The sequence below is a fragment of the Rhinopithecus roxellana genome, chromosome 4 (assembly GCF_007565055.1).
Source record: "Rhinopithecus roxellana isolate Shanxi Qingling chromosome 4, ASM756505v1, whole genome shotgun sequence".
Classification (NCBI taxonomy): domain Eukaryota; kingdom Metazoa; phylum Chordata; class Mammalia; order Primates; family Cercopithecidae; genus Rhinopithecus; species Rhinopithecus roxellana.
In genome coordinates, this window is record NC_044552.1 from 19,978,877 (window position 1) to 20,005,562 (window position 26,686).

The 26,686-nt window shown below is 53.4% G+C and overlaps 3 protein-coding genes across 3 annotated transcripts in view; 2 read left to right on the plus strand and 1 right to left on the minus strand.

Annotated features, from left to right (window-relative positions):
* GMDS (GDP-mannose 4,6-dehydratase) overlaps positions 1–10,821 on the plus strand; it is a 641,167-nt gene extending 630,346 nt beyond the window's left edge. Inside the window, exons 10-11 of the mRNA XM_030928548.1 lie at positions 10,080–10,148; positions 10,389–10,821. Of these exons, the coding sequence (XP_030784408.1) occupies positions 10,080–10,148; positions 10,389–10,451 (132 nt within the window). The 3' untranslated portion in view covers positions 10,452–10,821. The remainder of the gene's footprint in view (positions 1–10,079; positions 10,149–10,388) is intronic.
* Positions 10,822–13,935: 3,114 nt separating this feature from the next.
* On the plus strand, positions 13,936–17,372 carry LOC104654246. Its single transcript, XM_010353346.2, has one exon. The coding sequence runs from the start codon at positions 14,500–14,502 to the stop codon at positions 15,433–15,435; it is 936 nt and encodes a 311-aa protein (XP_010351648.2). The 5' UTR covers positions 13,936–14,499; the 3' UTR covers positions 15,436–17,372.
* Positions 17,373–20,778: 3,406 nt separating this feature from the next.
* On the minus strand, positions 20,779–24,729 carry FOXC1 (forkhead box C1). Its single transcript, XM_010374193.2, has one exon. The coding sequence runs from the start codon at positions 24,209–24,211 to the stop codon at positions 22,556–22,558; it is 1,656 nt and encodes a 551-aa protein (XP_010372495.2). The 5' UTR covers positions 24,212–24,729; the 3' UTR covers positions 20,779–22,555.
* Positions 24,730–26,686: the final 1,957 nt, after the last annotated feature.

Sequence of the window (26,686 nt, forward strand, 5' to 3'; positions counted from 1 at the left end):
TGCTGGGCCAGTAAAGGATGGAGTTCAAAGTGAGTGGGTTCTCACTGTAAATGGGTGAACTTTTACACCGTGCACACGGATACAGAGAGACACACACCCAGAGAGAGACAGAGAGAAAGACACATACACGCAAGAGTAACGTAAAAATGTTTTCAAAACTCAGGCAAGTTTCAGTGCTGTGCCTCATCCTCTTGAGAGCTACTGGGAAAGGAGAAGACCCTTAACCAGCAAGAGGAGTTCAGGGTCACAGCTTCACTGCAGGCAGGAAGAAATGAAGGGTGCAGCAGCATCTCAGTCGGCCTCAGAGGCTGAGTGTGTCATCATTTGGCCAGAAGAGGGGCAGCCCTGTCACAGCACACCCTAGCAGGTGCTGGAGTAGCATTGCCAGGTTACTGCCTCTGGCCTCTGGTGATCCCTAGTCTCCATGTCAGGGCCAGCTGGGTGCAGTCCTGACTCTCCGCTGCAGTGGCCTGCACCTGAGTCGCCAGGTGCTTTTAGGTTAGGTGGCCCAAGCACATCAAAGAGTGGCAGATTTTCCAGGGGAGGAGGGAGTTGGGCCATGCAGGGCAAGAACGACTCATCCACCTTTTTAAAAACACTTACAGCTAAATGTCAGTTTACAGTTCCATACTTTCAAAAGTTGGCACCAGAAAGTCAGACTTGTAAACTTCATCAAGTTGAGGTAGCCAGCTTTCCAACCTCCAGCCAAAGCCTGCAGGCTGTAGGTGCTCCAAGGCACAGTCACTGTGACGGCACAGCAGAGCCTCGCAGCCATGTGGCTTTGCTGGGAAAGGCCCGGGCTCCATGGCAGAAACCACCAGGGAGGCCAACAGTGCCTGCCTCTGTGTCCCTCCCAGCCTCGTGGTCATGGGTTCCCCTCCCCCTCGCTCTCCATGCCCAGTCACAGCAGCCTTCTCTCCAGGTTCCCTTAAGGCCTTTTTACCTGCAGTGTCCCCAAGAGATCCTTACACCCCAGATCTTTCTGTGACCAGCCCCTGCACATTGTGCAGATCTCTGATCCAGTCACCTCTGAGGAAGGCCTCCCCGCCCAGCCAACAGAGTGCCCTCCCACCCTCCAGCAAGCCAGCCCCTCTGCAGTCGCTCCCTCACGCTCCCATCAGCCGAAACTCACGTCTCCGCATACTCTTGTGCTGTCAACCCCTAGAACATGGACTTCATGACAGCCACAGCCTTCTCTTGTCCATGTTTGCTTCCCCAAGGCCTAAAGCAGTAAACATGTGGCAACAAGCAAGCAAGAGCCTGTGAAATGTCTGCAGAAATTGAGGGACAGCAGAGTACAAAATCTTCTACACTCTGTTACAGCTATTCAGAAAATGATGATCTAAAACTAGAGGAAGGGTTGGGGTGCAGGGTAAAAGTTGCATGTAAGCATCAAAGAAAAACTAAAACAGCCCACCCAAAATATTGTATCTTCATCCATGATGTTACTACAAGAAATTAAAAGAATCATTTTTCCTGCATTTTAGTGATAAATAATAGCCTTGATAGAAAGCCTGCATAGGATGAATTAGAAATAGTTCTAGCTGCTTTTCCTGTGCAATTTTGAATTCTCACACAACTTTGCAAGCATTGCTGTCCCCATTTTACAGATTTAAAACCTGAATCTCAGAGGTATTAAGAAAGAGTTAAGTGGTTGAGCCACTTTATGATTCCAGGTCTCCCCAGCAATGTCTCCATGTTGGTTGTGTCTAAGAATTTTTTTTCTTTTAGAGGCAAGGTCTCATTCTGTCACCCAGGCTAGAGCACAGTGGTTTAATCATAGCTCAGTGCAGCTTCAAACTCCTTGGCTCAAGCAGTCCTCCCACCTCAGCCTCCCAAGTAGCTGGAACCACAAGCAAGTGCCACCACACCCACCTAATTTTTAAAATTGTTTTGTAGAGACAGGGTCCTGCCATGTTGCCCAGGCTGGTCTCAAACTTCTGGCCTCAAGCAATCCTCCTGCCCCAGCCTTTCAAAGCACTGGGATTACAGGCATGAGCTATCACATCTGATCAAATTTTAGTTTTGAGATAAAATCTATACACTGTGAAATGCAAAAATGTTGAACTGCAGTTTGATCAGTTCTGACAAATGCACGTACTCATGTAACCGACGCTCCTATTCATATAAGGAGCATTTCATCACTCCAGAAAGTTCCTTGGTGAACCTTCCCAGTCAGTACTCCTCCCCTGTCCTCCAATCTCGTTTCTATAACCATGGATGCCTGTTCTAGGACCTCACATACAGCAAATCATACAATATGGACTCCTCTATGTCAGTTTCCATCCAGCATTAAGTTGATATTTCTGTGTGTTGGTACCATCTATTACTTAGAGACCTCTTTGCCACTCAAATTAATGTGTGTGAAGTGTATTGCTTACAACACATACTGTGGAGGGCTTTGTCCTATTGAGTGTTGTGACTGCTGGACTAGGAATCAGCAGAACCTGACCACTAGATGACTTTGTGACATTCTCAAGTACTTGGCTGAAATACCTCTGCAGATGCATTTGGTATAGGACTGTGTTCCTCTCATGAAGATATAAAGAAGAAGTGCTAGGTGACCATGTAGTGTAGACACCTGACAAAACCCCGTTAGCCTTCCTGTGGTGATAGGTGGCCAAATGGGTGATAACAGAATTACAGTAAACCTAAAGAGTCGTCATCATGCTCATCTCCTCTCCATACCTCTCCAAAAACTTGCTAACAAATATCATAGTAATTGTCTTAATCTTCTCTCCAATATAAAAGTCCCCAGAGGAATGGCCAGAAAGCAAGAATCTGGATGTGGTCGGGTGTTTGACTAGGCCTTGAGTTTCTTAAGAAGTGGCTGAGGGAATGAATGTTTGGAGGAACCTATGGGTATATGTTTTTAAGACCCTGTTTGAATGACCCTGTTATGTTATTTATATTTGGATTGGGGAGAAGGAGGAAGGGGAGGAAGGAAGGGAGGGAGGGAGGGAGGGAGGGAGGGAAGGAGATGGATTATTGAAGTGAGGTGTGTTGAATTGGAGGACTTAATATACTGTATACATTGAGAAAAGCCACAAAGGAAAAAATCCATCTATATTGTGCTGTGTAGTACTAATGTCCAAAGCAGTGGTGGTGGTGCTATTGGGGCATTTCTAAGAGGTGGGTAGATTTCCTAACAAACTAGAAGGAAACAAGCTTAAGGAAAATTACCTTCCTCTTATGCAACTCAGGATACCCTGTGGCCTAGGTAGGCATTCCTAGATGAGAAGGTGCAGGGTAAAGATAAGCCAGATGACAATTACTTTAGCTTTTACCTCTGAGATACTTTGCTTTGCACAGAACTTTCATCTCTAGGAAAGAGGCCACCTGCCACAGATACAAAATCTCTTAAGTTGCATTTTGGATGTGATTGTTTTGTGGCTTAATTAGCTGATGTCTATAAAGCACTTTGAGGGTAGAAAGTCCTAGGTGGCAAGTGCACAGCAGCCTGCCTCTTGTATCCAGGGTGCCACTTGCCAGCAATGTCACAAGAGTCCCTAATCGGTCCACTCAAAGGTGCTTTATCTCCTGTCCTCAGGGTTTTGCCACCTCGTTCCAGCATGGATAAATCTTTACACCCTAGATCCAGTTATTAACAGCAACCAGTAATTTCCAACCAAGATGGTGCTGGCTTTGAAGCCTGGAATGCTGAGGTCACTAACAATCTTATCTCCTTTTCATTAAATGGCCCCTGCATTGCAGCTGTGAGTCAGCCACTCCCCATCTCAGCTAGTCAGAGTGGAGATCAGTGAAGTAACCGGAACTAAGAGGACTCTAGTTACAGTAATTAATCTAGCTTTCCCCAGGTTGATGCTACTGTAAGCACCAGGGATCAAGAAATAAAGCTAACAAAAAATTAATTCCACGATTGCAATTATAGATGTAGAACAGGTACAGACAGACACAGCACCTTGTAAATATGTATGATGCAAGATGACATCCCCAAAGTCTTATATGGTTATTGCATTTAAAGAAACCTGTTAGACACCTACCTGTGAGTAGGCAGCTCCCCAAAAGCTTCCCAGCGCAGCTTCTGAGAAGTGCTTTCCTCTGCTCAGCTGGCTCAGACTGCTGCCTGGCTGAACGGGGAAGGCCTCAAAGTTGCACAGGGCTGGACAGGGCAGAGAGTGGGCATGTTCCTGGGCTGGGCCCCACTCAGGAGGTGGGGACGTGTTCCTCTGTCCCAGTCAAAGGCCAGGCAGCCAATGGGCAGGGGGACGCGGCCAGGGCAACCACCTGGTCTGGGGAAAGGAACAAGCTTTGGGGTGGCATAAACTGCATAGACCACGTGCAGTTCATCCCATGGAGGAAAGAGGACTGATGCACTCACCTCTACGCATCTCCAGCATGTCTGCTAGAAAGGTCTTTCTCCAGAATATTTTTTAAAACTTTGTTTAAAAGAAAGTTAACTTGCTTAAATCCTGTATTTCTCCTAAATAATTATGTTGTCTGTGTAGCTTATAGAGCCCTTTTTTGCCTAGCTATAGTTCTTGTTTTATGTCAACTATGTCAACCATATTTTTAAAATATAAATGAAAATGATCCATTTATATATAGGTTGCACTATACATGCCATTAAGTTCTCCTTCCATGAAGTGAGCACCTGTAATTTTTTTTACCACCCTATGCTTTATTGACAAGTAGGCACATAATGAAGGCCGTGTTCTCATTTACTTTCCACGAAAGCTCTACTGTGCTGGCTGGATTTTCCGCTGGTATCTGGGGCATGCATGTGGATGGATGCATTTCTTTCCATTTGTTTAGTAGTGCTTAACAGCTGCTGATCCCAAATGACAAAATCTACCAACTGAGATCCTATCAGAAAAGTGGGATCAGCAAGAGGGGTGCTCAGAGGATTTTAAAGTGCCCATTAGGCACCATCCAGGAGGACTGGACCGCGCACATCCTGAGTCATCTAAGGAGGCTCCCAGCAGAGGTGACAGTGGCGACGGTGGGAGTGCCCCGTGGTGGTTTTATTCCAAGTCTACACCATTGCTGATTGCCACACAGCAGCCTCCATAAGGGTGGCCACGGACAAGGCCGTGGTGCAGGGCCTGCTCGAGCTGTTCTGCTCCCTCTGCCACTTCCTCTCCACTGCCTGCACCCTCCTCGGGCCAGTGCTGACTGACTCCATTTCCCTGAGGCTGCCTGAGCATTGTTTGAGCTCTGCCGGCATTCTGGGCATTCTGTTAGCCTCTGTTGATGGACAGTCCCACCGAGTTCGCTTCCTGAGCAGACAGGACCGCCTGCTGTTTTCTTCTCCTCTTATCGCCCCTGTCATTAAAGGAGAGGTCTGCCTTCCACTTCAGTTTGTGTGGATAGACAGCAGTAAGGGAACAGAGGGGGAATGTTCATTACCGCTGTGAACACCACAGCATTTCTTACTGCCCGGACCTTCGCTCCCTCTTTGGGAAGGATTAAACCAAAGGATAAATTCATGAGCATGTAAGGCTTCAAGCTACATCCAGGAAGAGATATTGTATATTGCAAGTTTTCTCGGGGATCTTTCAGAATTCATTTTTTGTTATTTCCCAGTCTTATTCTCAACTATCTGGAATCTTGACTAGGATACTCTGTGCGACTTGCGAGCTTTTTCCTGAGGCTTTTTGTTGTTGTTTAGCAGTTCTGTCTTTCTGAAAAAGAAACATTACCCCAGAGTCAAGCTTTCCTGTTCACTCTATACTGGCAGAAAGTTGGATCAAGAACCAAATTCATTGGCATTCTTTTATTCCCTTGGAACCTGAGCTATTCCTCAATTTTGTTTTTCTAAGAAAAGTAGAAGGGGGGAAAAAAGAATATTAAGTGCCACTCACAGCTCTGTATCTTAAATTCCTGAAGACATTTCGCCAAGGCTTTCATCGGTCTCGGCTTTCCTTATTAACATCCCCGTCCATACATCTTCTCCTATTTATAGCACTCAAGAGTCAATTTCTTCCAAGAGGCACATTAGAAATTTAACAATAGTCTGCCAAAAGATCTCATACTCTTAAAATATTTCTCCACCTAAACATGTTCTTTGCAAGTCTTATAAGCAGACCTGTTGAGGAAATGTGGCATCCGACATCTAGTTTGAACTCAATATTAACGTTTTCCCAAAGCAAACTCAGTGAAAAGGGGAGAAAATGAAATGAGACTGTGAACTTCAAAAAATCATCCTATGTGATACAATCTGTTTAATAATAGCATTCCCCACGATGGTTTTAGAGAAAGTGGTATGGAGCTGGGAGTATCAAAGGGAATGAATGTGTTAAAGAATGATCAAAATAACATCCGGGGAAGGAATGAAAACTAACCAGTGTGATTTTAAAGCTGCCTTGTTATCTAGATGGAGGAGATCTGAGGAAAGGGACCTGTAGTTAGGGTAGAAGATAACGGCACATTATGGTCTCTCCTTTTCTGGAGTTTGCGTTAACTACTGTGGGCTCAGAAACTGGCTTAATGACTTTTCCAGCATTTGGTCTGGCTTTTTATCAGTTCACTTTAACAAGAGCATAAGCCAGGAAAGCCTAAAAAATGGCTGCAGCCAAACATGCCCTCCTCCATGCTGCTGTTTGCAACTCCGTAAAAGTATGTGTGGATGGTACAGCTAAAGGACAGCTCCCGAAGGTCAAATGAATACACACAGTCCGTGAGTCAGAAATCTGAAGGGCCATGTGGACCGAGACATTGCTCCTGCTGTTTTGCTGCTGTAAAATGCTCAGTTAAACCTAATTGAATTTGACAATTATAAATGACATATTGAAACCGTATAGTTCACCTAAGGAATAGCAATGAAAACAGTGAAGACACCAGAAGCCGGAGTTCAGGAAATGTCATATTCACATAGAAATCCTGTAAATTTTTCTCAAAGCTTTATTTTCTCTTTTTTAAAGAAAAGCTCCAGACCACCCAGTGCACGAAGTCCTTTTTGGAAGCTGTAGGTAAAATCATCACTTTAATTCGGCGTTTGTCATACTAAGGCTGTAAGCATATGTATAATGAAGGAACTGAACTGTCAAAAAAGAAGAAAAGAGCGCAGCAGATAAGCTCATGCTTCTCTCTTGTCCTTAGGAGCTGATTATACCCTAGTGGAGGAGATTTGTGGAAGTTCAAAAATCTTTAAGAGGGAGGTAAAGATTAAAGGCACGTGTATCAGGGCCCACACTCCCCTCTCACTCCTCACAGCTCTGTACCTGAGCATGGCAGTTTGGACCCGTTGTATGAGCACAGCATCCACCACCTGATTTCTTCTCAGCCCACAGGAAGCCTTATTTAAAGAAGGGAATCCATGTCATTGCTCTCCTTCTAGAGCTATGTGCACTCTCCACACAGGCCCTCCCCATGCCATGCTTTAGGTGTGTCCTGTGCCTAGAACCATGAGGAATGAACCACTGACTGTATCTTTTCTATAAACGACACAATGGGAAGAAATAAGAAATTCCTTCAGGAACAGTTAAGTGTAAAACAAGCTGGGATGCTCGTCATCTTTCCTTAAAAGTTGATTGGAACATAAGCTTACTGCCCAGTCCAGATGTCAGTCTAGGAGCAGCTGGCATAGAGAGCCGGTGTTTTGTTCTAAGGGGACCTCATCCTCTTTCTTCCCAAGGTCTCTTGCTCTAATTAAGTTTCAGGGAGACAGAGCCTTGGCAGGAGGTTAAAGGAAGCAGCTAGACTGCAGTATTGGAGCTAGGCTCAGAACTAAGCTGAGAAGTGTAACTGGGTTCGTCTCTGGTCTCAGTGAGATACTTTTACAGTGTATGGCAGCAATGTCTGTTTCTAAGCCTTTGAAACCATTTTTCTTTGTCCTTAATGGTAGTTTCCTGGTTGTTTTTGTATCATGAGCTCCTTGTAGAAAACTACAGGAAACATAATTACAATACAAAGCTCCATTTCCCAAGCCCACCAAGATGATTTGAAGCCAAACCGGGTTTTAGGGTTTTGCTAACTGTAAGTTCACGGCCATGAATTGCATCCTATGCCGTGCTGGTTGATTTACAGCCAGTGTGATGTGATTAAACAATAACCATGGTTCTCCACACCATCTAGCTGCTATAGGATTGAGAGAGGGGAGGGATGGGCTGCATGACTCCACATTGCTCAGCTTCCTCTGGGGAAAAAGAAAGAGTATCTTTGTGTGACGCTTATAGCAAAATAGAAGCCTGTAGAAATATATACAAGTTTATTTAGGGAGGGGAAAGAAAAATAAATTACTTTGTTTTTCTGCTTATATTGCTGTTTCCTTGTAGCGCTATGTTAAATTGCTAATTACTAATTTTTGTATTCTACTTTTCCTGAAGAATCTGTATATGGACTTTTAGGGCCAGCAGAAATAACTTGTTTTAGTATGATTAACACTCTGGGGAGGAAACTGGTACTTTAGTGTATTGCGAAGCGCAAAGCGTTTGAAAAAGTAGTGATGGATGATGAGAACGATGTACTCTTCTGCAGCCCTGTTTCAAGCCTGGGGGTGCAGACATTCAGTAGGATCCAGACAGCCTCTACTCTAGAAGGCTTAGCAGAGAAGGCGAGCTCCAAACCCAGGGCAAAGCAGGTCCCGCCCCTGCCCTCCCGACCTTTCCCGTCATGAATCTAGAACAAATTCCCCCGCCTGCCAAGTTTCAGGGAAGTCTGAAGAAAATAAGCAGGAAAGGCTTTCAGTGGCAGCTTGACTGTCTGTTACTTCCACACGATGAAACTCCTTTTAGGCTGTTCTTTAATTTGTATGTAGCTGAAATAGAATAATCGAGTATTTCTCTCCTTCGAAGATCGGCTATTTTTGTACTGCCTTCGCATTCTATTTCGAGGAATCACATCTTATGTGTTATTTGATGAGTACATTGTGTATGGAAAAGCTAAATATTTATCTCACTTCTAACAGTTATGTATCTCAAAGTCTTTTTTCTTTCTTCCCTCCTTTCCTTCCCCTCTTTCTCCTTCCCTCCTTTCCTTTCTTCCTTCTTTCCTATTTTGTAATTGATCTTGAACTCATCTCAATCTTCAGGTAAATCAGTCTTCACAGAGCTGTAACAAAGGCATTGGTGAGCAGGGGCTGAGAGCAGGATTCATTTCTTCTCCACTGGTTTTGTTTTCGCCAGCCTTCCTTCCAAGGACGCCTCTTCAGTAGATGGAAATGAAATGCCCTTGTTTCCTCGGGTGGAGCAGTTGGGGAAAGCGGGAGAAGGAACGCACTCCCGGAGGGGACACTGGTGGGCAGTGCGGGGTCCTGCAGAGCTGCTGGCTGCAGCTCCGTGCTGGATCGTGGAAGGACAAGTGGGTCGAGATCAGCATTTTCTTAGGAACAGAATCGAACCGAGTAGCATAGGGGTAGAATAGAATAGACCGTCTATAGAGTTCCTGGACGCTAAGGCAAGTATTGCTTCGTGAAACTCCAGTTTCGTTTCATGAACGCGTGTGTGTGCAGGAGGCCATGTGAACTGACTTTACTGTGGGGACGAAAAGCCCAAAGCCACCGCCCAGGAAGAAACATCCATGGCGCATTAGAAAGAGGGTCGCACGCTCCCACCAAGACAGAGGGGTCCACGAGTCCTGGGACCTCGCGCCCCACACCCCAAGTCCCTTCCCCGCGGGGCTGCTGGCTTTGGGTAGGATGGGCGCTTGGCGCGGCCAGCCCTGCAGCAGGAGCTGAGCGCGCGGGGCACGGGCAACTGGGAGGGGCGCCTGGTGATTTACTCACTTCCCTCCTAGCCGGAGAAGTGCAGTAATTCGAAACAGTTCTCACAGTAGTGTCCCTGACAACTTAACGTAAAAAAAAAAAAAGAAAAAGAAAAAGAGAAAAAAGCATTAAGAGTCCAAGGGACTCGTTGGGGAGAAGAGGGGTGGAGGTGGCTGGGGCGAGCTGGGGATGGATCGCTGTCACCGTCCTCACGGGCCCGCACAGCACCTTCTTAACCGCGACCTAGTGATTTACGGCGCCGAGAGCCGCAACTGAACACGCGCAGCAGGGACCGACAGCAGGGAAACCCGGAGCCTTGTGCGCTCAGAGGGAGCGGAACGGTGGGGGTCCCCGGGGCTCGGGACCTGCTGCCCCCCGACCCACACCTGCTTCGTCTCCCCCTCTTCTTCCCTAGGACTTTCTGCAGGGCGACTGCACCAAAGCGAAACAGAAGCTGAACTGGAAGCCCCGGGTCGCTTTCGATGTGAGTATCTCTTAGGGCGCATGCCGCCCGCTGCGGGGCCCCGGGCTGCAGGGTGGCAGCTCTCAGGGTCGGGCGCCTGAGGCGCCTGCGATGCCCAAAGCCCGGAGGGCGGGGTGCGGGAGAAGTGAGGGGAACTGGAATGAGGGACGCGGAGGCCTCTCTGGGGCGGACACCCGGGGTGGGGTGGCACCAGGAGAGAGTGGCAGAAGCTCCTCCCTCACGCCCACCCCTGTGCTGCAGGAGCTGGTGAGGGAGATGGTGCACGCCGACGTGGAGCTCATGAGGACAAACCCCAATGCCTGAGCACAGCCGCGGAGCCCGGCCCGCCAGCCCGCCCTCCGGCTACAATCCCCGCACAGTCGCCGGTGCAGACGCACTGTGGGGATGGGGAGGGGCGTGCCAATCTGCGGGTCCCCTGTGGCCCCTGCTGCCACCGCGCTGTCCCGGCCGCAGGAGCGAGCCGCCCCGCCGAGTTTTGTAGCAGCCGGGATATGACCCTCCAGGGTTTGGGTCGCTTCGCTTTTGTCGAAGCCTCCTCTGAATGGCTTTCTGAAATCAAGATGTTTTAATCATATTCAATTTACTTGAAATTATGTTGTTAGACAACAAATTGTGGGGCCTTCAAATTGTTTTTCTCTTTTCATATTAAAAATGGTCTTTCTGTGAACTAGCATTTACAGGGTCGGTGTGGATGTTTTCTCCAAGTTATGAACATGGCTATAAGGGTCCCCAAACAAAAACCCCACAATCCAGGCCTTTGAATGAGATCGCTGTGGTCAGGCCTTGCCCTGTTTTGAGAAGCCCTTGGTGGGAGGACTCCTGCAAGGCTAAGGGGGCGGGGGTGCTCTGCGGAGCCTCCTCCTTAGTCTTTGCCTGGGACATTCCTTTCCCCTCCTGGTGACAAGTCACTCTGGAAACCTAGTTCCTGCAGAAGGGAGGAATTCACACCCTGGCTGGTCTCTGCTGACTATAATTAGAACCCAAGGTTCTCACCATCTGAAAAGAAGTCTTGAGAAATAGAGGGGGGTCAGAAGAAGAAACTTGAAGGTAAGCAAATACTGTTGGAACATTCCATGGCAAAGCCCCCGGTTACCTAGAGGTCTCTGAGCCTGTGCCTTTCCTTGTGGTCTAGAATCTTTCACACAGTGCGTATTTCCACCCTCTTCTTATTAGTACTAGGTCACTTTTTAAATCTAAGCTTAATGTATTCATTCTGCCATTTATGTTAAGTGCCTAATACATGCCAGACATTGTGCTTATGCACTTGAACGACATCAGCGTTAATTTGAAGTTATAATAAAAAGGTTTAAGGCTCAGCCTCAGATCTCTGGATCTGGTTTCGTTGAGTGCATCATTTAGGTGGCCTGGGTGAGACCACAGGTGTGTGCTCCTGAGCTGTGTGTGGTGTACAGCTACAGGTAGGCTGATGCACAAATGTGCAGGACACCCACAGGCAGCAAGCAGGGATTCGTGTACAGGTGTATACCTCTGCATGAAATTAACAGTATTTTGCCCTAGAACAAATTAGGTCAGGACACTTCTCCCCCTCACTCCCCTTCCAAGCAAAATAAAATAAAACTTTACAGCAAATGGAATTCCAGCCTTTGCACATGTGTGTGTGAATGCGGGTAAACTATTTCTGAACGTCTTCACAGGCAGGTTTATGATCTGGGGGAGGACCCAGTCTCCAACGGCTGGCGCAGGAGAGAGGGCTCTTTGTGTGGCTGCCCAGTCGCTGCGAAAGCATGCTGGCCGGGCGGCCTCGCCCTCGATGGAGCAGAACTGGGGGGCCTGAGCTAGCCCACCCGCTCCTCAGAAGCTGCCCCAGGACTCGCCTTCTCTGCACTCCCAGGCGGGATGCTGCTAATTGGAAACACATGGTTGCTGGGAGGCCGGGCCTCCGAGCCTGGGCGAGATGGTGGGCACACACACAGCTACATACTCACATGGTGTCACACATCGGGTCGAACACAAACATCCATGCACATCCATTCACAAGTGCACATACACTCCACAAACATGCCATCTCACGGTCACACATTCTCACAAACACTTGCAAACCCAACTCCCAAACCCACTGTCACACATCCTCCAACAAATCTCACAAAGAGTCACGTTCCCTTTAGCCTTGACCCTGATGGGCAGGCACCCCCTCTCCTCTGACCACTGGAACCTCCCTTCCCACACCCAAGAGAGACCATTCCAGGGGCCCTCAGGCTTGCCTTGGCCCTGTTTAATTCATTGTTGCTTGTTTGGACACTTAGAATCAGAAGAGATTCCAGGCAGGGGTTTATAAAACTCCAGTTGAGCCATGATGTTGAATTCTACTTCTCCAAATAGATGGCAGCATCCGTGTTTGAAGGAAACTAAAGTATTTTTGGTTGCAACCTTCTCACTGCTCCTGCACCCTGAGTAATGGAAGGAGCGGGAGTTCATTTGGCTTCCTGGTGTATGTGTTTAAAAGGAAAAAAGGAGAATAGATTTACTTCAACATTTTTTATCTATTTCTGTGTTATGAGAAAATTTCATTTGGACATCCTTCAAGACAATTCTTATTACAGGGTTTCTTCTATCTTAAATCTCAATTAAATTTCAGTGAACCTATTGTTTCCTGCTCTGCCAAATTTTGGCTATTCGTTTCAAATGTTATAAAACATCTTCCACCTTGATTTTTTTGAAGGAAAAACGGAGAAAGTTAAACCTTCAGTACACTCACATACTATGGCAAAGCAGTTTTGCCCGAGTTTGTGCAGGAGGTGCGTGGAACCCGGCCCTCGCAGCAGCCGTCTGACCCGCAGGCCAGGCCCCTTCGCGGGCTCTCTGCGCTGCCCTTTGTCTTCAAGGAATTTCGAGCGCGCTAGGCCCAGCATAATAAACCTGTCGCACCTCTGCAGCTGTTTAGGGGCGCAGGCTCAGCCGTGCAGGCTGCGCGACCTTAAGGGAGTGCTAAAGGGCGTGGGCCGCTGGTGCTGCGCGCAAGATGGCTCCTTAGGAAGGCCGGGTCCGCTTGGCCTCGGGCGCTGGCGAGGGGCGGGTCGGCGCTGGCAAACCCTACAGGGATGGCTTTGGGCTCTTTTTCGCCCCTTTTAGCCGCCTTCGCCTACACCAACACCACGAACCTCGTGGAACTTCTGGCAGCCAGTTGGAGGGCTCCTGGCAGAGGCAAGGAGTGTTATTATAACACTAATGTGTTATTAGAGCTTGGAGCAGGCAACACTTTAAACATTGACTTGAAAACTACCTGAAACGTATTGTTTACAAGTAACTTTTTAACACCCCCCCGCCCCAAGTCTCAAAGCACCCTACGCACTTGATTTGTCTTTGGGAATGCCTACCGGGTGAATTTTGTTTCAAGGGGCAGCCCACACACGTCCAGGTATTTTCTACAACTTGCAGCTTTGATTGGTACGCGGGTGGCATGGAGGGGTGGGGGCAACGCCCATCTAGGTTTTACAAAATGAGTGTCCCTGTGTGTGCGTGGACGTGCCTCACAAAGAGATCTTCACGTCCGTACATGCCACCCGCACCCTCCAGAAATTGTGGATTTTCATCACGGGGGTCGCTAATACTTTTAACAAGCGGCAGCGGCAATGGGGGACAACACGGTGCTGGGAACTGGCCCGCCGTCCACAGTGTCCCTGAAAACACTCGGGGTCTAGGCCTGATCTCCAGGAATTGGAGGCGGCGCCCCCGCCCCGTGCCAAGCGGGCCCGAGGCCCGAGGCCTCCCCGCTCACACCCCCGGTGCCCGGAGCACGTCTTCGAGGGGCCGTGATGTCGGGGTTGTTACTCGCGACTGGACCTTGGGCCGTGTTGCCATCCTCAGCCCCCGAGCCCGCCCAGGGGTCCGCACGGCCCAGGTCTGAGCTGCGGGCTTCTCCTGGGGGGCGCGCTGGGAGTGGGCTCGATCCCCAAAGCCCATTTCAACGCCCCAGGTGTGACTACGACGGCAGGGGCAGGCCACCCGCCCTCACCCCTTCCTCGGCCAGAGCGCCTCTGCCGGGAGCCGACGACCGCGGCCTGACCCCAGGCCCCACCGCCCACTCCGGCCCCCGCCCTTCCTCCACGGTCAGGGGTCACACACAGCGGACGCCCAGTTCTCAGCTGCCCCTTTGATCTCCGAATTTGGGAGCCGGTGTGTCCGCTTGAGCGTGCACTGCCACGGGCACGGGGACCCCTTTGCTGCTGCGGGGCGGAGCCCCGACGGCAGGTGGGAAGACCTGGCTTGCCTGCGTCCCCCGCCCCCCAGCTCAGGCGACCCGGGGCGAGGCTCTCAGCCCTGGGCTTCCCCGCTCGGGTTCCGAGGGAGGGGCCGGGCCTTGGGGCGCGCAGACCCGCCGCCGCGCGTGCGCATGCGCCGGCCGCGAGCCCCCGGGTGCAGGACTGGGCGGCTCCGGCCCGCGCACTTGTCCGGGCGCCGCGGCTTAGCGCGCCCCAACCTCCAGCTCCGGTGGAGAGCTGGGGCGGGACTGAAGCACCGTGTTCATCCAAGTATCCCCTCGCCGGCAGCAGCCCTGGCCTCGCAGATGCTCCGTGCGCTCCGGCGCACGCAGAGACTGGCGCTGCAGCCTCCGGGCCAACGGCACGCGAGCAAAGCTGGTTGGCAAACTGGGACACGCACTAGAAGTTGGGGCTGCACCGACTCTCGCCGCTTCGGGGGAGGCATGGGCCCGGGCAGGCCTAGGAGGAAGCTGCACAGCCCGAGGCCCGGGCGGGAGTGGCGGGCCGCGGACAAGGGAATGTATATTTGGAAGGGGTCAGGACCTCGGCTGGAGTCTGGCTTTTTATGGCGAGGAAGCCGACTGGGAAGGGCCTTCTGGCGAGGCTTTCCTGTTGTGCCACTTGTCCCCGGCAGCGCCGGGCGCGAGGAACGCGGGCTGCACAGGGGCGGGGGAGGGGGCTTTGCCCGGCGGCTCCGAGGACTCCACTATGGGGTCGGGCCCGTGGGTAGGCCCGCCCAGGAGCCAGCTGGCAATTGCAGCGGACTGTCACGTTATGCCGCTGTCACCAAACACTTACTAGAAATCACTGTCCTGCGCCTCCAGGAGAATCCGTCGAACCTGAGAGGGGGGAGGGGGATGGGGTGGGCGCGCAGGAAGCCCCACAGACACCAGGACATCAGCCCCTCGAGTTCTCTCTGGGAATTTCTAGCACCCGGGCTGTCCCTGGCTGTGGGAACCACGGCGGGGCGTCTCCCTCCTAAGCTCTCCCTGGGACACCGGGCGCGCCCCCCTCGCCCGTGGGTTAGCGCACACTCCCCCACGCGATGGCCAGCACAGCCACTGTGAGGCCCCGCCTTGGCCGCATGTGTCCTTTGCGAGTGATAATAGTAAAAATCGTTGGAACCGCAAGGAAGCCCCTGGCCCCGGCTCCGCAGCCGCTGCTGTCCTGAATGCCGCGGCCTGGCCCGATCCACGAGTGAACACCCGGCTGCAGACCGAGCCGGGCCTACCGGACTGGCGCGGGGCTCCGGGGACAGGCCTCGCAGGGCCCTCCTGCGCACCGTCTGGGACGCCGATTTTGCCGACTTGGAGGACAATTTTTGTTTTCACTCTACCAACAGATTTTTAAAAATCCAATGGCCGCTGAAACGTGCTTCTCCCCCACCCCCGCCCCCCGTCCGGTTTGTACGTCTGTAGCCATTAACGAGCCCCGGCACAGCCTCCGGGACCAATGACCTGCTTTTATACTGAAGGAAATGCGGAGGCCTTAAGAGTTAATGGCGCTAAATGTGTTGGTTTTCCTGCTTTTTCCCCGGGGTAGGTAATGGGAGGGGGGATGTCCCTCTCTCCACCTCTTCCCTCCCCTCTCTTTCCATCTCCCTCTCCCTCATCTCAGGATCTAAGTCGTCCTCAAAGCTCTCCAAAAATCTCCTTCCTTTCCCAACCTTGAGTACATGGAACCACATCCCCACCCCGCTGGAGACCCTCCCTGGAGCCTCCTCCGCCTCTCTAGGCCCTGCCTGGGGTCCCACCACTTAGGTCAAGCCAGAGGCCTCACTGCCTGGTCCTGGATCCCGCTCTGATGCTCTGATGCTCACTTGCTGGGCTCACAAATTGCTCTCCCATGCCCACCCAAGTAGCACCAAGCTGTGTTGACTTAGGGGGTCAAGGAGCAGCCCACTGAGTCCCCTCAGTAGGAGCGGCCTGCAGTGGCAGCTACAGGAGAGGGTGGGCAGTCGAGTCCTAATGACACCCATGGGGACCAGTGGGCTTGGAGGGGCCCATGGACAGCCCAGAGAAAGAAGATGCTCTTTGGGAGAAAAGGAGGCATCCTCTAGACTGGGAAGGGGCCGGGGAAAAGCCCCACCGAGGCTTGCCTGTCACCCTCCCAACCCCAGGCAGGGAGATTCTGAGCTGGGAGCAATTCCAGGCCCTCCCCAAGGACCACACAGGCCCAGCCTCTTCTCTCTGGCTGTGTCTCCCAGTGTGAGCTCCAGCCTTCTCCAGGACAGGGCCAGGTCTATGTGCAAGGAAATTCCAGATCCTACTGCATCTCCCATAATACACTCAATATGCTGCAAATTTGAAATCAGTGAGGGAAAAAATCAAGTAAACAACCAAAAAAATAATATAAACCAGAGGGTTTCTTTGGGGCCAGGGTAAGATGGGAAAGGAGCACAACAAAGGTCTTAAATTGAACCTTACGCTCTCCGCGCTACTTTGGTTTCCAAGAAGGTGGATATGGTACATTTTGCTCAATTTTCCACTCGTAATCACGTTGAGAATGTTCGTGGAGAAGCTGCTTTCATTTTCCTGAATGGGTTTTGGAGCTGGAATTCATTTACTTAAGTATTGTTTCTTTCCCAGCCGACTAGGACCTGGAACCTGCCAGTCAGGCTGCTGTGTGGCCCCAAGTCTGTCCAGGCCTGGGTGCAAGCTCGGCCCCAGGGCTGCCTCCGGCCCATCCCCCAGATGGTGCAGTGGAGGGTAGGCATGCAGGCCTGGGAGCTGGGCTGGGAGTGGGGACATCTGGGAGAAACTTTGGGGCCCCACAGCCTTCTGTGGGGGCAGGAAGGGAGAAGGATGGGGAACAGTGACAGAGACAAAGAAACAGAGACACAAAGACGCACAGAGCCTAATGGTTATAGTGGATTCCCACCAAAAAGGGGGAGATGGGTTAAAAAGGGGTGGGAAATCAAGGCCACAGAAGTTCCAGACAAGAAGATAGAGCCCCAGTTGCAAAGGAAGACATTCGGTTAAGGTGGGAGGGAAATCGTCAATAATAAAAGGGAACATTTTGACTTTGTTATAAATGGAAATAGGAGATTTCAGAAAGTAGGTTTTCTGAAGCTGGCATTTAGGACCCCATGGCAAATCTCAGTGGGTTTCATTTCCTGCCTAAGTGGACATTGTCGGAATAAATGAAACTTCCCTGTCGGGAACTCTCCTGAGCTCCCCTCTCAGATTGGTGGGGGAAAGCCTCTGACACAGCCTCTTGGTCCCACACCCCAATCTCTCTGCTTGGCTGAAGAATGGCTGCCCGCACACAATCATATTCTGTCCTGCCTAGCCAGCTTTATGACTTGGCCACCATCAATCTTGTCCCTAACACGACATTTGTTTATGACGGGTGGGAAGGGCTAATGGCTTCATGAACTGTCCGTGAAATGCCTCTAGTGGAGAAGGCCCTGCAATGCCAGGCAGGCCCAAGGAGCAGGGGACTCGGAGCTAAGCTCTGAAGCAAACGGCCCTGGGGGCCCTCACAAATGAGAGCCCCTCTCACAGAGCCCTTAGAGGCGGGGCAGGGGTAGAGGTAAACTGTCACTCCAACTTGCCTTGCTTTGGGTGCTGCTAACAGCCTCAGAGAACACTGGTGTGGGTGCCTGAGGCCTGATCAAGTATGGACACCTCTTGTCCCTCCCGGGCAATCTGTCCCAGCAGCCTCAACCTGCAGAGGGTTCAAAATCTCTTGGGTTTTGCACCATTAAGAATAAAACTAATGACATTCCACCTTAAAAATGGAGACCCTTCCTGCCCTATGTCCTTTACTGGCCTATCAAAGTTAGGGAGAGCCCAATAGGACTATAAGGCACTCTTGTTTCCTGACCCTTGTTTCTGACCCCGCAGGAAACAGCCAGGAGCTTGCAGGCCACCAGCACAATCGAGCCTTATTCCTTTGCAAGCATCGATTATTAATGACACAAATTTTGTGGAATAATAAATTGTAAAACGCATGCTTGTTTGCACTCAGTCTGGTGAAAAAGGTCTGCTAACTACATAACCCCGGAAAAGTCAGCACCAGTTCCTCCCACACATGCAACATGCCAAATGCAAGACTGCATATGGCATGTGGCATGCTGGCATTTATGTACTCATGGCATAAATTGCTATTTAAATAAATGTGCCAATTTCTACATAAAGGACAAAATACTTATTCTCCTAAAGCTTTTTACAGAGCCTATTTTAAAAATTAGCCGATCCCCCGCCATGGATCTGGATTGCCATCACAGGCTAATTTCAAAATGTACTGGCTATTAGTTAAAGTATCAAGGAGTTTTTCTTAGAATATTTCACAGGAAAATTATCCTTATTCCTAAAACAGTACAAACCAAACTTTCAAACCTCTAAGGAATAAGTCATTCCACGTTAAATAAGGTTGGCAGAAGTTGGTTTTCTTAAATCGGATGTGAGAATCGAAAAGGTAATGTACTGATAGTAGGAGACATTCCATAGATGTGGCTTTTAAAATCCGAATAATGAGCAGAACTACTCTCCTTCCACTCAGCATAGCTTCCAAACTTAAACAGGCAACGAGTGCAGAAATGACTACGTCATGTATGTTTAACACAAACACCTTCTTAGACACATGTATGTTTCATGCCTAATTTTCAAACATTCGAATAGAAGAGGGTAAAGCAAGTTGCTAAGCAGCTTTCCTGGAGCACGCCTGTACACATTCTCGACCTGTGGGCCAGGGGCTCCTCGCCGACCGCAGAAACCGAAGCACCGCGCTTCACCCCATACCCGCTTCCTCTCCTGCAGCTGGGACTGGAGACCCGCAAGGAAGGACAGGGGCTGCCCGCGGCCCATTCCTAGGCAGGCCAGACATGGAAGGGCCCCCAGGCAGGAGCACGCCGACTCTTTCCTTCTCCCAGGTCACCCCAGCAGCTCGCTCCCGCCGCTGGGAACGGTACGGAAAGCCCGCCGAGCTCTGCAGGGCCGACCTGGGCCTAGGCCGGGGCTGACTGCGACCGCCACCTCCTCCGGGCTGCAAAGCCGAGTCCCAAGGAGAGTGGAGAGTCGCAGGCACGTGTGGGCTCCGAACACGCTGAGCCCGCCGCTCGCCCAAGGCCTTCTGGCGTCCTTGAGGCCGAGCGACTCTCCGCACGGCCACTGCCAAGTGATTGGTGGCCTCTGCAAACCTCACACACTGCACGAGGACGCAGCCCTGCCGGGGAGGCCGCCTGGGGCCGCAGCGCTGGCACTGGCAGGTCTGGCGCGGCCAGGCCTAGGCGGGTGGGCCGGGGATGGTCCTGCAAACGCGCAGCTCCGGGCCCCGCGCCTGGAGGCTGCGGGCCGGCGCGGGGCGAGCTGTCACCCGTGAGCAAGAAAGTGCCTCTGACCTTTCCACCCCAGCTGCGCTCCTCAACACACGTGTGTCTTCACAACAAAGGCCAGCGAGGAGGAAATGAGAGCTCGGCGGGGCCCTGCAGCGCCAGGCAGAGACGCGCGGTGACCGGGCGGGGGAGCGGGCTCCTCCGAGCGCCGCGGCCAGAGCCCCGAGGGCGCTTCTCCCCGCTCGGCGCCCCCCGCCCGGTCCCCATCCCCGGCCTCCGCGCCGGCCGCCCTCCCTCAGCGCGGTCTTCCCCGCGCCCCGACCCAGCCTGCGACGAACCCAGCTAAACGAACGGGAGTCTCCTTTGAATCTGTTTTCTCCAGCGACTAATTTCAGGGGGCGGCCGCGGAGACCGGGGCTGATCTGGGGAGAGGCAGCGGGGCGGGGTGGGGAGAGGAAGGAGCTGCAAACGCAAACAGAAGCCGGCCCGGGCCGCCGCGGGTAATTACAGCTCATTAGCTGGAGAGCGTTCCCGTCGCGAGCGGCGTCCAGGAGGCCGGCGTCGGGGCGGGCGCGACTCGGAAGGGACTGGGCCTCCGAGAAACGCCCCAGCCGGAAAGCCAAGCGTGGGCCGCGCGGGTCTCCACCCGCCAGCCCTACCCCCGAGTCCAACCAGACACGTCGAGAACGGTACCGTCTCCGGCGGCCGACCTGCTCGGCCTCGGGCTGGGCCAGCCCGCCCGTGGGGACCGGGCTGGGAGTCACCTGCTGCAGCTCCCCTTCCGGGCCTGACACCCCACTCCGGCTTCGGGCCCTTTGTCCGCAAATCCCAGCTCCTCGCTCGCTCCCCAAAGTGGAGCAATCCAGCAAACTCCTGGGGACTGGCCATGGAGTCTTCACCGTCACCCCCTCCCCTTCTCCTGCCGCGAAAGAGGCTGTAACCCGAGGAAGCTGCAGGCAGCCCCGGGACCTAGCGCCGCGACAGCCCAGAGAGATTTAAACGGGGCCGTGAGGCCACCCCCAGCCGGCCTGCCCCAAAGAGACACCCGCGCCAGCGCCACTGCGATCTTCCCGGCGATTAGGTTACGACCCTGGGGGAGGGGACCGAGCGAATCACAGGCCACGTAGAGCAGTTTTTGACTGAAATTAAAGTGTATTTATTTGCAGCAATCCTTTAACAATGATCAAATTTTGACAACAAGCAACAGCAATTACTGCTTAAGTGTTGCCTCTAGATAGGAGCGGCAGATAGCAGGAAACTGTATTATCTCCAAAACAAACTGCAAGCCCCCCCACGCCTGTAATCAAATCGCCATCTCCCCAAAGTCTGATTGGCAGGGCAGATCACCCTAAGATAAGGAATTTATTACATTTCCTGGGTTATTTACAAAAGGGGGAGGGCCAATCCGGATTGTCCCCTAGGTTTAACTGTAAATTAACAAGAAAAATTGGTTTAAAAAGAAACCACCCTAGACCAAAGTGTTCTGCTCCTCTCGCCTTCCTTCTTGTTATTGCTTTAAATCTTTTTCAAAAATAATTGTTCTACAAACATATTTTCTAAAATAGTTTCCCAAAGATTAAATATCCCTTTCCAACCCGCAGTATATTTTTTAAAAAGCAATCCTTCTATGTAATACATGAAGGATTGTAAATGGGGGAGAATTATATACATACATTTAAAAACTAGTTTATTTTTCCTTTTATAAAGGACTGAAATTAACAGGAAAAAATCTATTCAGCAACTGGCTCACAGGGATGTATAATTTGCATTGCAATTTTATATGGAATACACAGGCCAAATATTTGTGCATATCTGGCCGCACAGTCGCAGCTCTCGGCACACAGGTATCACCGTGGTAAGACCGCGGCTGATCCATGGCCCTAAAGTTTCCGAATCCTGGTCTGTCATTAGTGAGGAAACGTATTTGTTTATATGCCAACTCCAATCTGTTTAGAAAAATATCTTTTTACTAGCCTCAAAGCAAGCTGACTATATAGCACATTTTGCAGAAGATGCTGCAGGAGAATAATTATAAACAAAAAGACTTTCAGTAAAATTTGACACGGACTAGTCAGAGGGTTTCTCCATTTTTCAGAGATTTAGGTGGAGAATAGGTAACTTCTAGTGTTTTATCTCTGAAATCTTTTCTCGTAATAATTAAAGCTCTATTAAAGTATCCAGACATATAGGTCTCATTCAAACTGAATGGTAATTTATTAATAAACAATGAATATGTTCAACAAAAAGAAAGAAAAGAGGATAGAATAAGATTAATACAGTTTCCCTTTTTATAATGAGAAAAAAAGCACAATTTAAAGTTTCAGGCAATTTAACGTCAGGTTTTGGAAACACTTTCTGGCGTTTGGTCCACGACATCCAACTACAAATTAAAAATAAATTACTATGTTGCAATTTACATTTTAAAACAAGTCCATGAATAAAAAGAAAGCGACTTTCATAAACGGGGACTTTCCCCTCCCTTCAACATAGGATAAAATAATATCTTACAGGTGAGAGGCAAGGAAGAAGGCAAGAGAGGGGAGACGGGAGGAAGGGAAAGCAGGTCTCTGAAAAGCAAGAAGAAACTTACGTGTTATCTGGAGTAACACTGTCCTTTAATAAACCATGATTTTGCTGTCTCTGTACAAAACAGTTTACAGGTTTGTTTATTTAGATAAGGCAAAGTGGAGGTGGCTCTGAATTAATCTGTTAAGAAAATAGAGTTTTCTTCGTGCTGGTGCTGGTGAGCTGAATTTTTGGAGGGATATTCTGTTCGCTGGTGTGGTGAATATTCTCAGGGTTCTGTTTTGTTTTTTAATTGGATTTTTTTTTAGTTTCGATTTTGCCTTGATGGGTTCCTTTGGCTTTTCCTGCTTTGGGGTTCGATTCAGTTCGGCTTTGAGAGGGTGTCAAAACTTGCTACAGTCATAGACGAAAGCTCCGGACGTGCGGTACAGAGATTGGCTGGAAGGGAAGGCCATTTGACAGCTACTATTCCCGTTCACTGGAGAGTTGTTCAAGCCGATCCTCTGCGACTCGAACATCTCCCGCACCGAGTGGAAGTTCTGCTGCTGGCCCGGGTAGCCTGCGGCCGCCGCCGCCGCCGCCGCGCTCGCCAAGTGGCCCAGGTCTCCGCCCGCCTGGTTCAGGTACCACGAGGTGAGGCGGCCCTGGTGGGCCGCAGGGTGGTGGCCGGCCTCCTGGCCTCCCCCGCCGCCGCCGCCGCCGTGACTCAGGGACGACGAGCTGCTGCTGGTGACCGGAGGCAGAGAGTAGTCGGGCAGGGGGTCGTCCACGGCCGAGCCGCCCGCGCCCCCGGGCGCGCCCTGCAAGTGGCCCCCGCGCTCGCCGGCCGCGTACAGGCTCATGGCCTGCAGGTTGCAGTGGTAGGTCCCGGCGCCGCCCGCACCCCCCGCGCCCCCCGCGCCACCGCCGCCGCCCGAGCTGCCCGCGCTGGAGCTCTGGCTGCAGGGGGAGCTGTAGAGGGAGCTCTGACCCGGAGAGTAGGCGCCGAGCGCCAGCGGGGGTGCGATCCCTGCGCGCGAGGACGCTGCAGCCGAGGCCAGAAGGCCGGAGCTGAGCTCCGCTGCTGCGCTCTGCGGCGACCCCCGCAGCGACGTCATGATGTTGTCCACGCTGAAGCCCTGGCTGTGGTGCGGCGGCGGAGGCGCGGAGGGCGCGGGCGGCGGCGGCGCAGAATCCGCACCGTCCAGGCTGAGCGGCCGCGCCGAAGGGAGGCTGCCCGGGGGGCTACTCCCGCTGGACAGGCTGCTGCTGCTGCTGTCGGGGCTCTCGATCTTGGGCACCGTGGCGGCGCTGCCGCTGCCCAGGGCGGCGGCCGGGGACAGGGGCTGGGGCGGCGAGGGGCACGTACCGTTCTCGGTCTTGATGTCCTGGATGCGCACGGGCGGCGGCTGCGGGCCGGGCGCGTTGCCGTCGGCCTGCTCGGGCGGCGCGGGCGGGGGCTGGCGGCCGGGCGGGGGCGGCTCCTTGAGATGCAGCCTGTCCTTCTCCTCCTTGTCCTTCACCGCGTCCTTCTTCTTGAAGCGCCGCCGCCGCCGCAGGAAGCTGCCGTTCTCGAACATGTTGTAGGAGTCCGGATCCAGCGTCCAGTAGCTGCCCTTGCCCGGCTTCTTGTCGTCGCGCGGCACCTTGACGAAGCACTCGTTGAGCGAGAGGTTGTGGCGGATGCTGTTCTGCCAGCCCTGCTTGTTGTCCCGGTAGAAGGGGAAGCGGTCCATGATGAACTGGTAGATGCCGTTCAGGGTGATCTTCTTGTCCGGGGCGTTCTGGATGGCCATGGTGATGAGCGCGATGTAGCTATAGGGCGGCTTCACCATGTCCTTGGGCTGCGGCTGTGGCGTGTAGGGCCCGTAGGCGCGGGCCATGCCGCCCGGGTACTGCTCGGCGTGCGCAGGGTGCGAGTACACGCTCATGGGGGCCGGCATGGCGGTGTAGCCGCCCCCGGCCGCCGCGGCCGCCGCGCGGTAGTAGCTCTGCTCGCCGCCGAGGTAGGGCACCACTCCCAGGGAGTTGGGGCTGGACACCGAGTAGCGCGCCTGCATGGCCCCCGCTCGCCGCCGCCCCGCGCCGCCCGCCGCCCCCCACCCTAGCTCGGGCCGGGCCGCGCCGCGCCGGCCGCCGAGTCCGAGTCTGGGCCCGGCCGAGCTGGTGCCGGCCCGCTGCGCTGTGCGTCCGGCTGCGCTGCCGCCTCTCCCGGCGCTCGCTGGGGCTGGCTCCTCCGGCGCCTCGGGCTACCTCGGGGCCCGCGCGGCCGCGAGGCGGGGTCGCTGCGAGGGGAGAAGGCCGGGCCGGGCCGCGGCAGACCGCCTTGCAGGAACTCGCGGCGCAGCTTCCAGGCGCAAACCGGGAAAAGCAGACAGAAAGAAAGAACAAGCAGGCGCCCTTCTCGCCACACTGCCTGCGCCTTCCAGGAGACTCTGCCCCGAGCTGCCGGCGAAGGCGGCCAAATAACCAGGGCGGGGGGGCCGCGCGCCGGCCGCCTGCCCGGGCCCCGCGTCACCTTTTCTCGGTCTCTCGCGCGCCAACCGCTTAAGGAAGCATTGGGAAAACTTCTGAACTTTTGAGCATCCGTCACCCAGGCGAGGACTTTTTTACGCAGTTACACTTTTTTCCGGGCAGCGGGGCCCCGCCCCGCCAGCGGCGGCAGCCAATGGGAGGTGAGAACCGCCTCTGAATGAGCCGGAGGCCGAGCCCTGCCTGCCCGCTCCCGGAGGCCGGAGGACCGCGGGGCTGACCACACGCGCGCCGGCCGCCCTGGCCCGGGCCCCGGCCCTGCGCCCGCCCCGGCGCCCGGCCCGCCGTCGGTTCGCCCCCCGCAGTCCACCTGCCCGCCGCCGGCGCCCGGCAGACCTCCCACCCCGGGCCCTCCGGACCCACGCCCGCTCTTCGCGCAGACTTCCTGGGTCCTCCCGGGCCCCGTGCAGACCCTTCCTCCGTCCACCGGTCCCGAATGGCCCTGGCGTCTCCGCCCCGCCTCGCGCTGGCTCGCTCCATTCCTTCGCCCGCCCCGCCGACGCCAGCCCTGGGGTCGCCCTGGCCTCTCCTCCCCGCCGCCTCTCCTCTCCCGCAGCCCCTTCCCTCCCTTCTCCAACGTCAGTCTCACTCGGGTCTTTGACGTCTCCGGCTTTTCTCCACTTGGAGGTTCTCCTGTCCTGAACTCGGCTACAAAGGACATGATTCTGAGGGCTCGGTCGCAGCCAGGCCCTGTTCGCGGTGGGGAAGAAGATTCGTTGCCCATCTGGCCCCCTCCATGACCCCTCCCCAGTCGAAATTAAGGCAAGGGGTGCGGGGCCCTGCTGGGAGTTTCCGACGGCCGTTCACCCGCGAAGGATGAGCCTGCCCCACTGCCGGCCGCCCTGCTTCTCTCCCCCCTCCCCGGGGGCCCTGGGCGGCCTGAGGGTGCGGGCGGCAAGGGCTGCTGGAGCACGGCTGCTTCCCCGCGCTCCCCTGCTCCCCCGCGAGGGTCCCGCCGCCTCGCCTCGCCTCGCCGCGCCGCCGCCCCCCCTGATTGCGTCAGGCGCATTTCGGCTCAGACGAGGGGTCAGGCTGCGGGCTCGGCGACATTAGCAGGTGTGATGACAAGAAACAAATAAATATGTCTAAGAGCTTAACGCTTCCCCAGGCCAGCCTCCATCTCCACATGCGCAGGGCTGCCGGCTCGCAGAGATAACGGGTGTGTCTGGGAGAAGGTACAGGATCGCACCTGGAGGGCGGTTCAGGGATTCTGGGGGGATACGCACAGAAGGGCCCCTGCTTCTTGTGCACAGGCCTGAGATTCGCCGTCGCTGGGTTTTTGGAGTGGGACAGGAAAAAGAGAAACGAGGGAAAGAAACGAAGGACTGGGAAAGAGCCAGGCCTCCCCCGCGACCCCGGCACGGCGATTCTGCATGTTAGCGACTTTAGGAGAGACCCTCCCGGAGGCTGAATCCCAAGTTGTTCACTAGAAGCTGGGGGAAGTGGCGAGTTCAGGAGACTGCGAAGAAGCGTGCGTGACGCATTTAACAGCTCCGCTCCCCGTGATTTCCGACCATCTATTAACTCCAAGGACATGTTCGGGGTCCCTTTTGTCTCCCCTGTTCGAATCCCGGCTTCCTCACGTTGGCAGGAAAATTCAAATTGCAGCTTCGGCTGTTACATGTGAAGGGTTCTGAGGTGTAGCAGGCGCATCTCCGTGTCACCTGAACATTTAAAAATTACTGTTCCATAATGGACATTGACATCGAAGGAAAGAGGACCTGCCTCTTCTGGAATTAGCCTTTGGAGGAGGGAGGGTTGCCCCGAGGTTGCTCTGAATCCCGGGGCAGCTGCCTCCTGGCCTGCTGTGCGCCGGGGTCTCTGGAGACTCCTTTTCCAGGTGGTTTGCAGGCCAAGTCACTGGTGGGTTGGAGAAGCACCAACAGGAGGCTCAGTACTTGCTGGTTGCCAAGGACCCTAGACAGGGGCGAAGATGGTGGTGAAACCCCACGACTTGAACACTTAATTCGTGTTCAGCCCCCAGCCCGGCACCCTGAAGGTGT

Coding starts and splice junctions, on each gene's coding strand:
- FOXC1 (XM_010374193.2), bottom strand. CDS start 24,211: ATGCAGGCGCGCTACTCGGTGTCCAGCCCCAACTCCCTGGGAGTGGTG.
- LOC104654246 (XM_010353346.2), top strand. CDS start 14,500: ATGCGCCGGCCGCGAGCCCCCGGGTGCAGGACTGGGCGGCTCCGGCCC.